The sequence below is a fragment of the Sturnira hondurensis genome, unplaced genomic scaffold (genome assembly GCF_014824575.4).
Source record: "Sturnira hondurensis isolate 20B ecotype Veracruz unplaced genomic scaffold, ASM1482457v3 Scaffold0009812, whole genome shotgun sequence".
NCBI lineage: Eukaryota > Metazoa > Chordata > Mammalia > Chiroptera > Phyllostomidae > Sturnira > Sturnira hondurensis.
Window position 1 is genome coordinate 517,146 of NW_028082443.1, and position 14,282 is coordinate 531,427.

General features: G+C 56.4%; 1 protein-coding gene across 1 annotated transcript; it reads left to right on the forward strand.

Annotated features, from left to right (window-relative positions):
* The first annotated feature begins 1,637 nt into the window (after positions 1-1,637).
* On the forward strand, positions 1,638-13,899 carry TUBA8 (tubulin alpha 8). Its single transcript, XM_037058080.1, has 5 exons — positions 1,638-1,808; positions 7,527-7,749; positions 9,041-9,189; positions 10,610-11,290; positions 13,583-13,899. The coding sequence occupies exons 1-5, from the start codon at positions 1,806-1,808 to the stop codon at positions 13,874-13,876; spliced, it is 1,350 nt and encodes a 449-aa protein (XP_036913975.1). The 5' UTR covers positions 1,638-1,805; the 3' UTR covers positions 13,877-13,899.
* The last annotated feature ends 383 nt before the right edge of the window (positions 13,900-14,282 follow it).

The following is a 14,282-nucleotide window of genomic DNA, read 5'->3' on the forward strand; positions in this document are numbered from 1 at the left end:
TGTTTCTGGCCCCGAGGCCACCGCTGTGGCCAGTCTGTTCACCCTGCCAGAGCTAATCTCCTGTCTTGCCCGTTTCCTCCCCTTACACACACCACACGCACGGTAACACAAAGTGATCTGGGTAACCTGCACCTCATCAGGTCCTGTGGGCTGCCCTGATCCTTTGACCGACAGGCTCCACTGTGTGGAGAGGTTTGCCACATCAGAACCTCTCCGCCCTCTCCTAAGCTCAGAAGCTCAGCCACCTTGAGTTTAAGGTGACAGGTAATGGCCGTGCATTTCCTGCTGCTTCCTGGTCTGTGCAGCCTGCCTGGTAGTCACAGTGGGGAGGTAGGACCTGTAGGCCTCATGCTCTGCAGGTCAGCGATTTCTAAATTGGGAATGCATTAGCACTAAAGTAACCCCTGCCACTCGTCAAATCTGCCAGAGGAAGCGGCCAAAAGGGGAAAGCTGGCCAGGAACAGCAGGCACTTCACCACCACCTCACCACCGTCCCTGTCTTGCGTGGAAAGTCTCTGGGCTGCGGGACTCAGCACTGGCACCCACAGGAGGGGCTGCTACAACCGTGGCCCTTCCACTCCGGCCTCCTGCAGGCCAACGAAGGCCTCGTTTGTCGCCCTCTGTGGAACTTAGTATGTGGAGTGTCTGAGAGGGGCCGGGGCAGGGGCAGGGCTGGGGGGGGGCTTCCTCTCTTTCCTGCAGACCTTGATCCTGGACCAGGAAGAAGCCAAAGTGAAGGCAGTGGGTCCGGCACCTCCAGCAGTCTGCGAACTCCGTCCGGGTGCTGCTGTCTGGGATGGAGTCATGTTGGCCTCTTGATAAAACAAGTACTTCTTGTCTTGAAGCAACCCATATATACTTTAGAAAATATTTAAAATTGCATAAAAGTGCCCTGGTGCGTGTGGCTCAGTGGATTGAGCGTGGGCCAGAGAACCAAAGGGTCACTGGTTCAATTCCCAGTCAGGGTACATGCCTTGGTTGTGAGCCAGGTCCCTGGTATGGGGTGCATGAGAGGCAACCACAAGTTGATGTTTCTCTCCCTTCCCCTCTCTAAGAATAAATAAATAAAATATTTTTTAAAAATCCAGATTTGGAAATGATGGAGGGTTGATGCACCCCATAAGGCAGTGGGGACAGGAGCGGCTCAAGTACTGAGCACCAGCTTTATATGTATGTTATATCCCCTAACTCGTCGATGGCAAGGTGGGCCTCGATGCGGGAGAAGCAGGCTTCCAGAGCACAGGTGCGAGGCCCGCTGCTAGTGCCTCCCGGAGCGCAGTGGCAGTGGAGATGGACACAGCCTGCCCCCCCGTGGCGGAGCCATGCACCACCCTGCCGCCTGCGCCCCAGGCCCTCCTCGCGGGAGTCAAGGGCAAGGGCAGCCAACTCTGCCCCAGCCAGGTGCTTTTGGTGCCCAGCCAGCCCTCCCAGGAGCAACCAGCGCTGGCAGCAGGACGGGAATGGGAGTTTGCGAGGCGACGAACACTTGGTCTGTAACAGCATCCCGGCCTGTCCCCCCTTGGGGAGTCGCGCTCTCTGGAAATAGCCTGTGGTGTGCCGCGGAGAACCTGGCTGGAGGCAGAGGCAGGCAGGGGCGGGGCCACGCGGAGTAGGGCGGGGCCACTATGACCCACCGGCCCCGCCCTCCCTGGGCACTGTGATGCCTGAGAGCAGCTGCTGGCCCAGCATGTCTGTCCTCAGCCCCCTCCCGCCCAGCGTGTCACAACGGCAGAGGCGGCTGTATCTGGAGCAGTTGGGGAGGGCAGGCCGGGCCGGGAGGCGAGCTAGCGACGAGTGCAGCTGAGATGGTGAGCCTGTCGGGGCCGGGGCGGGTACCTGGGCCTGGGGGTGGGGGGCCAGGGCCGTGGGGACTAAGGGACCCATCGTTTCCGGGCTGTAGAGTTGGAGTCTCCGGGGGTGTCAGTTCAGGGTACAGTGGTGGGGTCTGCACCGAGGGATGTAAGCTACCTGGTGCTGGTTAGGGTTTTTCATGGAGGTAAAGTACACACCTGGGGCAGGTTGCATCTAAAAGGGAGTTGAAGGTAATGTGCGCACATGGGTGAACTGGGAAAGGACATGGGCCAGGCCAGACAGGGGGGGACTCTGAGGGATCCCAAGCTCAAGGACCAGAATGCGGGGAGCAGAGGCAAGCCAGGGGTTCAGATGGTTGGGCCCTGGGGTGGGGGGCAAGTGGTCCAGCCAGGGCACCCAATCCAACCACATCACCTGTGTCCTTGTCCCAGAATGTGACAGGGGACTTAGGGTGTCACTGTCACCTGGGGCTTAGGGTAGTTCTCCTTTCCTGCCCCACTACCTGTCTGGGTCTGGGGTGCATCCAACTTGAGTGTCTCAGCGTCTGAGGCTCTTGGCACCATGCCTACTGCCCCGTGTGCCGGCGGTCAGTGGGGAGGACTTTGGCCCACAGCCACCTCCCTCTGCAGGTCAGGGGACCCTGGCTGAGCGGACTCTGCAAGGCCTGGTCCCCCAGCAGCATTCGCTCCCTTTCACAGACGTGGATCTTACTTGCTTGGGGAGGAGGTCTCTCCACATCCCTAAGTCCACCCGCCACCATCCCTCCCTGCACTCCCCCCAACCTGGGGTGGGTTAGTTACCTCCAATCCACTCCTGTGACCCCATGGGTGCCCAGAGTCTCCCAGTGCAGAGCCCCAGTCTTTCAGCAGGAGGGAGGTGGGCTGGAAGACTTGGGTGGGGGAGGGGGGCAGAAAGAGCAGTCTCACAGGCCAAGGTCAGGTTCCCTGGCTCTCTGGATTCAGGTATCAGTGACAAGCAGGCCAGGGGAGAACCTCCCGGCCTACCCAGGCTGCTGCCTGGAGTGGAAAGAGCCCAGAGTCTTCTGGCTCTGGCCCCAGCTCTGCTGGTTTTAGCTCCAGATGTGTTCTGCACTACCCCTCTCCCAAGCTGCTCCGGGACACACCTGGGACTTACATCCTTTGGGGCACAGGGGGATGTCATGCAGGATAGTGAGTGGGTAGAGGAACCCACTTCTGCTTGAGGCCTGGTGGGGGCCATAGAAGGAGCCGAGACCAGAGTTCAGAGTTTTGGCTTCTGGCTCTGCAGCTGCCTGTGTGACTTCAAGAAGGTCGTGTAGCCTCTCTGGGCTGTTTTCTCTCATCTGCAGTATGAAGAAGGGTTAGGGTTCTCACGTGCAAAGCTCCACCTAGTTTTGCTTTTAAACTTCTGTTCTACAGAATCTCAAACATATGCAACCGGAGGAGAATGGTGCAGCGCAGCCCTTCCTAGGTTCATCCAATTCCAACTATTATTTACCTAGGTGATCCCTGCCTCTTTTATTTCCTCCTTTCTCTCTCCCCATTTTTGCAAGGCAAATCCTAGGCCACATACTCAACAGTTTATATTATTTATAATATCTAGCATTAGCTATTGCTTTATACTTACCAAAGGGCTTTCTCTTGCACGTTTTAATTTTTACCTGAACATCCTAAAAGAAGCTCACAAGGGCCCTGTGAGCACCTTCAATGCATATTCAATAGGCAGGTTTCTGAAGATACCTGGAAAATCAAAAATTCAAACAGCTTAAACCTTATTTAAGTGTGCTGAAGAATTTAGATGTTTAGCTGGAAATTATGGTTGAATAGTTTGAAAAAAGGACATCTATTTCAGAACAGTAATTGTTTTGTACAGCAGGTTCTATGCATTTAGAAGATTTAATTGCACAAAAGCATTGTACTGACGGGAAAACCCCTTTTTATTGACATTTTCCCACCCACAGAATCTCTAAAAAACCTGAAACTCATTCCTGAGAGACTAGAATGACACGCCCACAAACCTAGACCGCGCGAATCCCACCCTCACAGGAAGAACTTTGCACATGGAGGTCGGGGGGTGGGGTGTGTGGAGGCTGCCTCTGGGTTAAGGAACATTAATTCAGCGTTTATGCAGGTTCTGGCTAAGAGATTCGTAACTGCCATTCTCCCCGCCAAGCGGGCCTTCTGTGCCCAGAGTTCCCGTGGAAGCAGTTCTCCCTGAGCTGAGACTCCGACCTTTCCTGGGAAGTGGTGTGGAGAAGCCAACCTGGCTCTGTTGCCCTCCAATGCCTATTCCCACCCAAACTCAGCTGGTGCACCCGGTCCAGAGGGCAGGTGCACACGCCCTCTCTCCGCTGCTCATCCAGCCCGGGGCTCTGAACCCTGAAAGGAACATGAAAAGTTAAACATAATTTCCTAGGAGGAAAGAGCTGCTATATACAGGGCCAGTGGTGAGGTGGGTGGGAGCCTGTGGCCCTCTGGGGGGGGGGGGGGAGGTGGACCCACCCTCCTTTTCTCTGTGGCCCCCAGGGTCTTTCAGTGCTGCCCAGGCCTTGGCATCTGACTGAGGGTTAGCATCTTCCTGCAGCGTGGGCACTGTGCACACAGATGAACACCCACCAAGACCTGCTGCACCTGCCCCTACAGGCCGCTCAGGCTCAGGGCCTTGGACATCCTGGGGCCTCCTGCTGGGAGCCCACTCAGCCCTGTGTTTCCCAAAGTCAGCCAGGTCACCCCTGCCAGTGCACCAGCCATTGAGCCACCTTTGCTCACAGATGAGATCAGCTGCTCCTGGCTCTGGCTGTTTCTGGCTGGCTGTTTGTTCTTTGGTATGAGGACTCCCACATGTGCGCTGATTGCCGGGTCTGGAGCAGAGATAATTCAAACAAGTTCAGATGAGTCACCTTTGTTCTCACAGTAATTGTCCCTCTGAAACGCAGTAGGAGCTATGCTCTCCCGGCTGAGCTGGACCCAGATCCTAGAGTGTCGGGGAGTTATTATCCTAGGCTGACAATGAGAAATAATTGGCTGCGACAACATGCTTCCTGAAAGCCACTGTGTGACCTTTGAGCTCACAGGGGATGAGCCAGGGGGTGAGCCTCAGACAGGTGAGCACTTGGCAAGACCTGCCCCAAACTCACCTGCCTCTCGTTCACACTGCTCCAAAGTCCAACTCAAATGGCTGCCTGGGCCTGTCCAAGGCTCTCTGCAAATATCCTCCTTCAGGAAACTGAGCCAGAAGTTGTTTTTTTTCCTCCTTGGAACTCCCATGCCTCCTAGGCCCTGGCCACCCTCCTTCTTGACAAATAGATGGCCGCCCCTTCAGGGCAGGGTTTTCATGCTATTCATCCCTCTGTTCAAGGAGCCTGTTGAGTCCCAGTCCTGTGCTGGATGCCGGGGCCTCAGGGAGTAAACCAGGTCTTCCTGCCCACACAGAACTGACTCCCTCCAGCAGGGAAGTCGGAGCCGTGAACAGGCAACTACTAACTGTGTGATAGATGCAGTGGCAGGGAGGAAAGGGATTGCGGGAGCCCATCTTAGGGCCCCGCATCAGTCTGTGGTTTCCCAGACTTCCTGTAGGAGGTGACTTCTAACGAGACCTGGAGGCTGGTTAGGAGTCCCCCGTCAGGCTTTTGGCACACAGCAGCCCCATACATGTGCCGTAGGAGTGGCAGCACAGGTGGCTTTGTAGTTGGTATCAGAGGGATGAGGCTTCCTTAGCCTTTTCCAGGGCCCCCTCAAAGGCCCGGCCAGTGCCAGGTGTCAAGATACAGTCTGGTCGCCTGTGTGCTGGTCATGGGTGGCTCCCAGGTGTGGGACACCCCTGTTCTTAGGCCAGAACTGAGTCCCTAAGGCAAACACAGACAATAGACTTTACAACACAGGTGAATGGGATGGGGACCTGAGGTCTCCTATTTCAAGGTAAAGACACGATGTCAGTAAAGATGACAAGTGTCACAGCTAACTTGCTGTCTTCAGACAAGCGGAGGTTAAGTAACTCAGGCAGGGTCACACAGCACAGTGAGCAGGTTAGCAAGGCCACACTCAGGCCTGGGGCTGTGCAGGTCAGCCCTTCCCTGATGCAGGGGTCATGGGCTGGCTGCTGTGAACACCTGACCCCCTTGAGGAAAAGGCACAGTGACAGGTAGAGCTGGTGTCCAGGGGTGACAATGAACTCAGGAACAACGGGTCCTGCCCCTCTGAGCTGCTTCTCAGGGCAGCCGCCCAGCCCCCACACCTGGAGAACCTTCAAGTCCCTGGAGCCCTGTGCTCCCACCAGCACTTTGTGGGTCCCTATGCCCAGCCGCACGCTCTGCGGGCTTTGTGCCCGGAGCACCCAGCGCCAGAAAATGCCAGGCAGGGTCAGGGACAAGAATAGAAACCCACAGGCCAGGCACATGCTTCCCTGCTGGGGTCTGGTGGGAGTCACACGCGCAGAGACACCGAGACACCTTGTGCCACCCTGGCAGTGTTGTGCAAGGGGCCCGAGGTCCTGCTCCCAGCAGGCCCCGTGGTTGGCTTCTACTTGCACACACAGACACCCCCATTCACCCACCGGCTCACTCGCCCTCCTCAGCTGCTGGAACCCATCAGGTAACCTTGGCTTCACATCACAGTGACCCTCTGAGGGGAGGCTTTCTTTTTTTTTAATTTAAGATTTCATTTATTTATCTTTCGGGAGAGAGATATCAATGTATGATTGCTTCTCATGTGTCCCCTGCTGGGAACTGGCCTGCAACCCAGGCATGTGCCCTGAGGCATGTGCCCTGACTGGGAATCGAATCGCGATCCTCTCGTTCGCAGGCTTGCACTCAATCCACTAAGGTGCACCAGGGCAAGGGGAGGCTTTCTTTAACACGGGCCTGACACAGCGAGGAGGCAGGGACGGCGCTACGAGGAAATAGCCCACCTCTCAGAGTTCAGGAGGGGCCTGACTTCCATGCTCCCCACTCTCCCTCGTGGATGCGCCAACCCTTTATTTTTAAAAAATGAATTAGCTCACTATACCCAACATATTTTAACATGCGATCAGTATAAACGCTACGAAAGGAGCTCGTTTGGCTTCTGCTTCACACAAAGGTTTGGAGCCTGGTAGGCCTTTGACCTTTAGCACGCAGGTCAGCACGGATGAGCTGTGTGCCCGGTGCTCAGCAGCCGCGGTTGAAGCCCCCTCCAGCGCAGACAGCGCAGAGCCGGTCCAGTCGCGACGCGAGTTTGCGTGCAGGCTCTTCAAGTGCCAACCCCTTCTCCTCCCCACGTCTGGGGTCCGAACGCTAACTCTGCCCGTGACACGCGCTTCCCAGGCACCCTCCTTCCACGAGTGTCTGCTCCGTGACACCCGGGGACTCTGCGTGGGTGACTGCGGGCCAGGAAAGGTGGGGTTTCGGCGCGGACGCCACGCCCCCGCGGCCTACGCAGCGTCTGACACCCCTCGGGGCCTGCCCCCACCTTCAGTGCCGGAGACCCCGCAGTTCAGAGCGGTTCATCGTGTGCCGCCGCCCCTCTTCCTGTCTCACTGTGCAGGTGGAAAGCCACCCCTGGCGCAGACCACGACACGGTGGCTCTTCAGAGCTGACTCCCGGTCTGGTCCGATGCAGTGGTGGTCCAACACCGGAGACTGCACACCCTGGTTCTGGCACCGCATGGCCGGGGGTCGCCGTCTTGGGGGCGTGGGGACACCGGACAGGGCCCCGGCTGGGCCCTGGGGCTCTCTGACCGGCTTCGGTCCTCTCCCCACAGAGGGAGTGCATATCCGTCCACGTGGGCCAGGCGGGAGTGCAGATCGGCAATGCCTGCTGGGAGCTCTTCTGCCTGGAACACGGCATCCAGGCCGATGGCACCTTCGGGGCCCAGGCCGGCAAAATCGGAGATGACGACTCGTTCACCACCTTCTTCAGTGAGACCAGCAACGGGAAGCACGTGCCGCGGGCTGTCATGGTAGACCTGGAGCCTACGGTAGTAGGTTAGTGTGGCCGGCCCCTGCCCGTGGGAAGCAGCGGGAGACTGGGAGGAACCTTGGATTGAAAGTGGGGGCTGCTCAGCTGAGCCCTTCCGACAGCTCCTGGGATTCTCCGTGGTCTTGGGCAGTGCCCAGCAGGAATCAGGGCTCGCTGCCCCAGCGTGGCTCCAAACCGCAAACAGAACGCCCTTGATGTAAACCTGCTGAGACAGATAAGATTGTCAAGATAGCTTTCAACATTACTGGGGGTAAAACAAATCAAATGGAACCCCCAAATAGTGTCTCAGAGTGTCATAACTGCACCCTATTCTCGTGAGTGTGGTAGGACCTTACAGTGCCTGGCACACACCATGCAGTAACTTCCAGCCAGAGGTAGCTGTTGTACCAGCACAAGCCTCCTGGATCTTAGGAGACAGGACTTAGGTCTCCCCCTGAGCCCTACCCCCAGACCCCTTCCCTAGGCCTGAGCCCTGGGTCTGTGCTCAGCTCTGAGGCTCAACGGGCAAGGGGTGCGTAAGTGTTGCAGAGGCGTCAGGGCGAATGCCTGTGGGGCCTGGACACTCCAGGGACACCGGCTTTCAGGGACTTTGTCCAAATACAAAAAGTGCAATTGACCCATCCAGGCTGCTGTGCAAGTGGGTGCTCCTTCAGGGATAGGAGATCCCTGAGGGGAGAGGGGGAATAGTTGGGGCTGGTGTATCTGGTCTACCATGGGCCCAAGTCGCAAGGACACTTAGAGGGGAGGGGCACCCCCCCCAACCTCGGCCGGCCTCCACAATGTGCCACAAGGCTCTGCCTCCCAGTCACTCTGTCTCCAAGGCCTGACATGCAGTTACCATCTTGAGTGGAGGTGGGTGGGGGGCACAATTTCTGAGGGAGCCTAGAAGCTGGGCAGGTCACCCCGAACCTTTCTCTGTGTCCCTAGAACATTCTAACGCAAGTGAAACCAGGTTAAATTTGGGGGGAACTTTGCCCCATGAAAGAAAAAGTGAAGCCTTGGGGGCTGAAGGAGCAGGAAGGAGTGGCAGTCGGCTTGAGTGTCCAGCGAGCTTTGTAAACCCGAGACTGTGTGAGGTGCCAGCCAGGAGAGCACCTGCTTCTCCTCACCTGCCCGAGTCCTGGCTTCTGGCTCTTGTAGTGCCCGTGTCTCCCTGGAATTCTCTCGGCCGTCTCTTTCAGGGTTGTTGGGCTTCACCGCAGTACAGTTTGACAAGTGGGGGCTGTGGAGACCTGGAGGGGTGCTATACAGTATTCTAACAGGAAAGGGGACCCAATGGTCCCCCTCTCTCGGTAGACGAGGTTCGGGCAGGAACCTACCGCCAGCTCTTCCACCCGGAGCAGCTGATCACAGGGAAGGAGGACGCTGCCAACAACTACGCACGTGGCCACTACACAGTGGGCAAGGAGAGCATCGACCTGCTCCTGGACCGGATCAGGAAGCTGGTAAGTGTAAGCGAGGATGGCGCTTGGTGCGTCAGGCCGGAGTGGATTGGCTTGGACTCATGCCTGTCTGAGCAGAGTGGGTGGAGGCTCACTGCCTCAGATTTGGGGGTTTCTCCTAACGTTCTGTGAGAAGCGTCTGCAGGATGGAGACACTTTCCTCCACCTGGACATCACGGGCGACCCTACAGGCTGAAGCCCTATTAATACTTACTAATCCTCTGTGGTAGTGTCAGGGGGGCGTCCCAGACATGAAGAAGCCGAGCTCTCGGCTTGTTGAAGGCTAACGAACCCTTGAACTTGGAAGAGGAGACCGTGGATGCATTTCAGCACTCACAAATGCCGTTATGAAGGTCGATGATATTCCTGAATTTAATCCCCTTAGTAACAGTAGGAAGGAGGTCACTTCCCTGTACTTTACAGGTGAAGAGGGCCAAGGCAGTTCAACACTAACCCGGGCCCCATAGCTAGAAAGGAGCAGATGTAAAATTTAAGCCGGTTGGTTTGACTCAAAGTTGTAGTGGTGGAGTGGCCACTGCCTACCAGAACCCTCCTTGTCTGTCTGAAGAAGAAGGTGGGACTTGATCAGTGGTTCTTTCCTGGGGAGCTAAGGACACCACATTTCTTATATGATCACCTTTTCAGTTTAGAGAAGGGGCCACAGTAGTCGTTAGTCTCAGAGCTATCTGATCCCACAAAGTTCACAGCCACTGGATCGAGTGACCATAGACCACACCTGGTGGTGAGGTTCTGAGGCTCCAGGAACCCTCTGTTCTGACAGGAGCCCACATGGAGTGCTCACCCACCGCAGGTCAAGTCCTTGCTCAGCATATCATGCTGCACATGCAATCACCCTAGCAACCACGTGGGACGAGTGTGTTTTACTGACCCACTTTAACCACAAAGCCGCAGAAGACTGGAGAGATTCAATAACTTGCTCAAGTTTTTACAACTGGGAAATGGCAAATTGATATTAAAACTCAGGTTCTCAGCCTCCACTTCTATTTCTGAAACCAGTTCCCTGCTCCACCTTCCAAGGTCAGGCTCAGCTGTGCAGACAGACAGTTTCCACAAAATAGAATGAGGAAGGCAGGGGGAGGGGCCGGGAGTTGGGGGCTCTCAAAGGACATCGGCACTGACCCCTGTGGTCCTGGAACTCTCATTGCTGGTTCAACAAAGCCACCGGATGGGAACCTTCACATACCTACAGGCTTGTGTGTGTGTGCAGTGTGCCGCCCCCAATTTTCACCAGGCCTCCTAAGGTCAGTCCTGGTGCATTTCCTTCAAGGCTGTTTGGTTTCATGCCCATAAGACTGTGGAGGGCTGGTGTGGGGCAGACAGAAGGGCTGTCTGCTACTGTCTACCCGAGGGTGTTGCCAGAGACTTGTCTTCACTGGTGTTTTTCTCTCTCTCTCTCTCCAAGACAGACGCCTGCTCTGGCTTGCAGGGCTTCCTGATCTTCCACAGTTTCGGCGGCGGCACTGGCTCTGGCTTCACGTCTCTGCTGATGGAGCGCCTGTCCCTGGATTATGGCAAGAAGTCCAAGCTGGAGTTTGCCATCTACCCAGCCCCCCAGGTCTCCACGGCAGTGGTGGAGCCCTACAACTCCATCCTGACCACCCACACCACCCTGGAGCACTCAGACTGCGCCTTCATGGTCGACAACGAGGCCATCTACGACATCTGCCGCAGGAACCTGGACATCGAGCGCCCCACCTACACCAACCTCAACCGACTCATCAGCCAGATCGTCTCCTCTATCACGGCCTCTCTGCGCTTTGATGGGGCCCTCAATGTGGACCTGACCGAGTTCCAGACCAACCTGGTACCCTACCCCCGCATCCACTTCCCACTGGTCACCTATGCTCCCATTGTCTCCGCCGAGAAGGCCTACCATGAGCAGCTGTCCGTGGCGGAGATCACCAGCTCCTGCTTCGAGCCCAACAGCCAGATGGTGAAGTGCGACCCCCGGCACGGCAAGTACATGGCTTGCTGCATGCTCTACCGCGGGGACGTGGTGCCCAAGGACGTGAATGTTGCTATTGCCGCCATCAAGACCAAGAGGACCATCCAGTTTGTGGACTGGTGTCCCACAGGCTTCAAGGTGAGAGCTGCTGAGGAAGGAGACAGACGGCTGGGAGGCTGAGGGGCATTCCCAGGGCGGGGTGGATGGTGTGCGAGTCCCATTGGCACTTCAGGCTTCATGGGAAGGACAGTTGAAAGAAGGGAAGGGCATGGTGGCAGTGGGGAGAAGTCCTGCAGCTCCTGCTCTGAGACCTGCAAGTGCCTCGAAGGCCAGGCAGAAAGGGCTCCTTGTCCATGGGGCCCAGTGGGCAGGCTGGAAAGAACCAGGGTGGGCAGGTGGGGTGCCCAGGAGGAAGGGGTGCAGGTTGTTGTGACCCAAGAACAGATTGGAACGTGGAGTGAGGCCAATTATTCAAGTTGCCAGAGAGGTGTAATTCCCTCCTTTTAACAAAACATCTGTGCATCTCCTGCTTTATTGTGAGAGATTAACCATCTGTGGGGGAATGCAGACAGTCCAGGGAAGACCCCCGGGTCTCAGGGTCAGGTGGACGTTGAGTGTTGGTGAAGCTGCCCCTCTGAGCTCCACGGCAGGACGTGCGGCTGGCTCCCCGCACCAGAACTGGCTCGCCACTCTGTGCCATGTTCCACGGCCTTTAATCGGACCCCACATCAGGACAGGCACTGCCGTCTCCACCGACTGGGGCCACCCAGGAGGCCAGAACTGAATTATTCAGAGGGTTACTGAGCGCCAGGCTGCAGGTAGCTGTGAACGTGATGTGGTTTTCCCCTGGTAGGACTAACCCGTGTGCCCGCCTCTCTCTGACCCGGCCGACCTTCAGGGAGGGCATGTGGCTCTCCTCCTCACTGTGCGGCCCCTTGTGACACATGTAATCTTTTTTTCTACACTGCCTGAAGGCAGTCTAGAGCTTTCTAGTTTTATGGGTCAGTCTTGACCTTTATTGTGAAAACAGCCAAGATCTTCAAAAAATATGTAGTTCTTTTTTTCTCTTTCAAATGGAAACAAACAGCAAAACATGCTAATAGGAAAATGAATAAGGAAAAAGTAGAAAAAAAGAGACTAGAGAGTGGTGGGGAAATGTCTCTCCCGACTCTCAAGTGGAAGCTCTGGGGTCACGTCCAGGAGGAGGAGGCTGAGCCAGCACCCTGACCTGCTTTTCAGAGAACATATGCGGGCGCTGGTTTGCGGAACTTCCTCCTCCCTCCTCCGTCCCAGGGGTGCTCATCTGCCTGTGACCCGCAGGGAGGCTGCCGTTCAAGAGCGAGGAGAGCAGGCAGCTTGTCTCTGCTGGTCAGGCCCAGGCCCAGCAGAGGCGTCACGGGCCTTCCCCTCCCCATTTTAGTCTTTGCTGTCTCAGCATCACCTTCATCTCCGAGATGCCTCTTCAGTCTAAGAGGAGCTGTGTAGACCTTGGTGAATCCATTTACTGCCTTGGCTGTAGGGCCTGCTGCCGCTCCCCTCTCCTCCTCCCAAGAGGACATGCTGAGAATTGAAGGGGGGCTTGGGTAGAAGAGGTGTCTTTTGGATGGCACCATGGATCTCAGCATCCCATAAGTAGTATCCCAGTTTGTCACCTGGGATTTCCTCCAGGTTCCCCAGGTTGCCAGGGCTGGCTTGGGTTGGATATGTGTGTGGGGAAAAGGGAGGTTTCTCGTATAGAAGCCCACTGTCAGCCAGGGCTGGACTCGCCGGCTGGACCCTAAAACCCCAGTCGCCAGAGCAGGGGTTTTAGCTGCATTCCTTTGCTTGGTGTCCTTGCTTTCCTTCCACTAAGTCCCACTCCCCAGAGACATGAGGCTGGTTAACTCTGACCCCTCGCTGTGGCCCTTTGGACCTTTTTATTTATTGCTCTGGACTTTCTCCATGACCTTGTAAACAGCTCTTCACCGTTGGCAGAGAAACTTCCCTAAATTTATTGACAACAGAGCTGGGAGGAGCTTCAGATGACCATTGGGGAAGAATAAACTTTATAATAACCTAAAGTCTAGAAATAAATTCGCCTCTCCTTGGGAACCTACTTTCCTGTCAGAGATAGACATGAGTCACCTCCCGCTTTGAAACAGCCCTGATAGCTGCTGGAGTGTCCACTGGACTCTCCCCACAAGCAATTCTGCGCCCAGCCCTGTGCTCCCTGTCGTTCAGTTCCCCAGTCCTTCCTCCTGGACTGGCTGTGCCACCCCTCCTTTTACTGTCTCCTCAGCACCCACCTGCATCCAACCTCCTGCTCCCCTCGTCCCACCCCAGCCCACAGCCCCACCCCCTTGCCTGCACCCACACCACTTCCAGAAGGTGCCTCAGGGGCATCATCCTACCCTTCACCTTCCTATGTTGTCCATCGTTCTCTTTCCCCAGGTGGGCATCAACTACCAGCCTCCGACTGTGGTGCCTGGAGGGGACCTGGCCAGAGTGCAGCGGGCCGTGTGCATGCTGAGCAACACCACGGCGATTGCAGAGGCCTGGGCCCGCCTGGACCACAAGTTCGATCTCATGTACGCCAAGCGGGCCTTTGTCCACTGGTACGTGGGAGAGGGCATGGAAGAAGGAGAGTTCTCCGAGGCCCGGGAGGATCTGGCTGCCCTAGAGAAGGATTATGAAGAAGTGGGGACGGATTCATTTGAAGAAGAAAATGAAGGGGAGGAATTTTAAATACACATGTTCCTCTTGGCTGAGTCTCTTTGTCTTTGCTGCTCCGCTCCAAGCACCTATAGCTGTCACAGGCGACACTCCCAGCTGCAGCCTGATCTTGGTCTGACACCTGTCCCTGCAGGTTGGTAGGCTGAAACGGGCACTGTGCTCTGTCCCCTCCCCCCTTGGGCAGGAGCAGCTCTGTGTCAATAAAGAAAACGAGAGGCACCATCTCTGGGTTAAGGTGAAGCCAAGGTACACGTGCAGAGGCCTGGTCAGGATTTTTAATTCTAGGTTAGGCCGCGTCCACCCTGAAACACAGCCTGCTTGCCAGGCAGAGGTCAGACCCAGGGAAGGGAAGGATCTGGGCCTCGGGAAGATCCTGGAACTGACACCTCTCCTTGCCCCATGCACACAGCAAGCACCA

Bases quoted from the DNA above. Each gene is read 5' to 3' on its own strand.
- TUBA8 (XM_037058080.1), top strand. The intron at 7,750-9,040 runs GTTAGTGTGGCC...CTCTCTCGGTAG, and splicing joins CCTGGAGCCTACGGTAGTAG to ACGAGGTTCGGGCAGGAACC. The intron at 9,190-10,609 runs GTAAGTGTAAGC...TCTCTCTCCAAG, and splicing joins TGGACCGGATCAGGAAGCTG to ACAGACGCCTGCTCTGGCTT.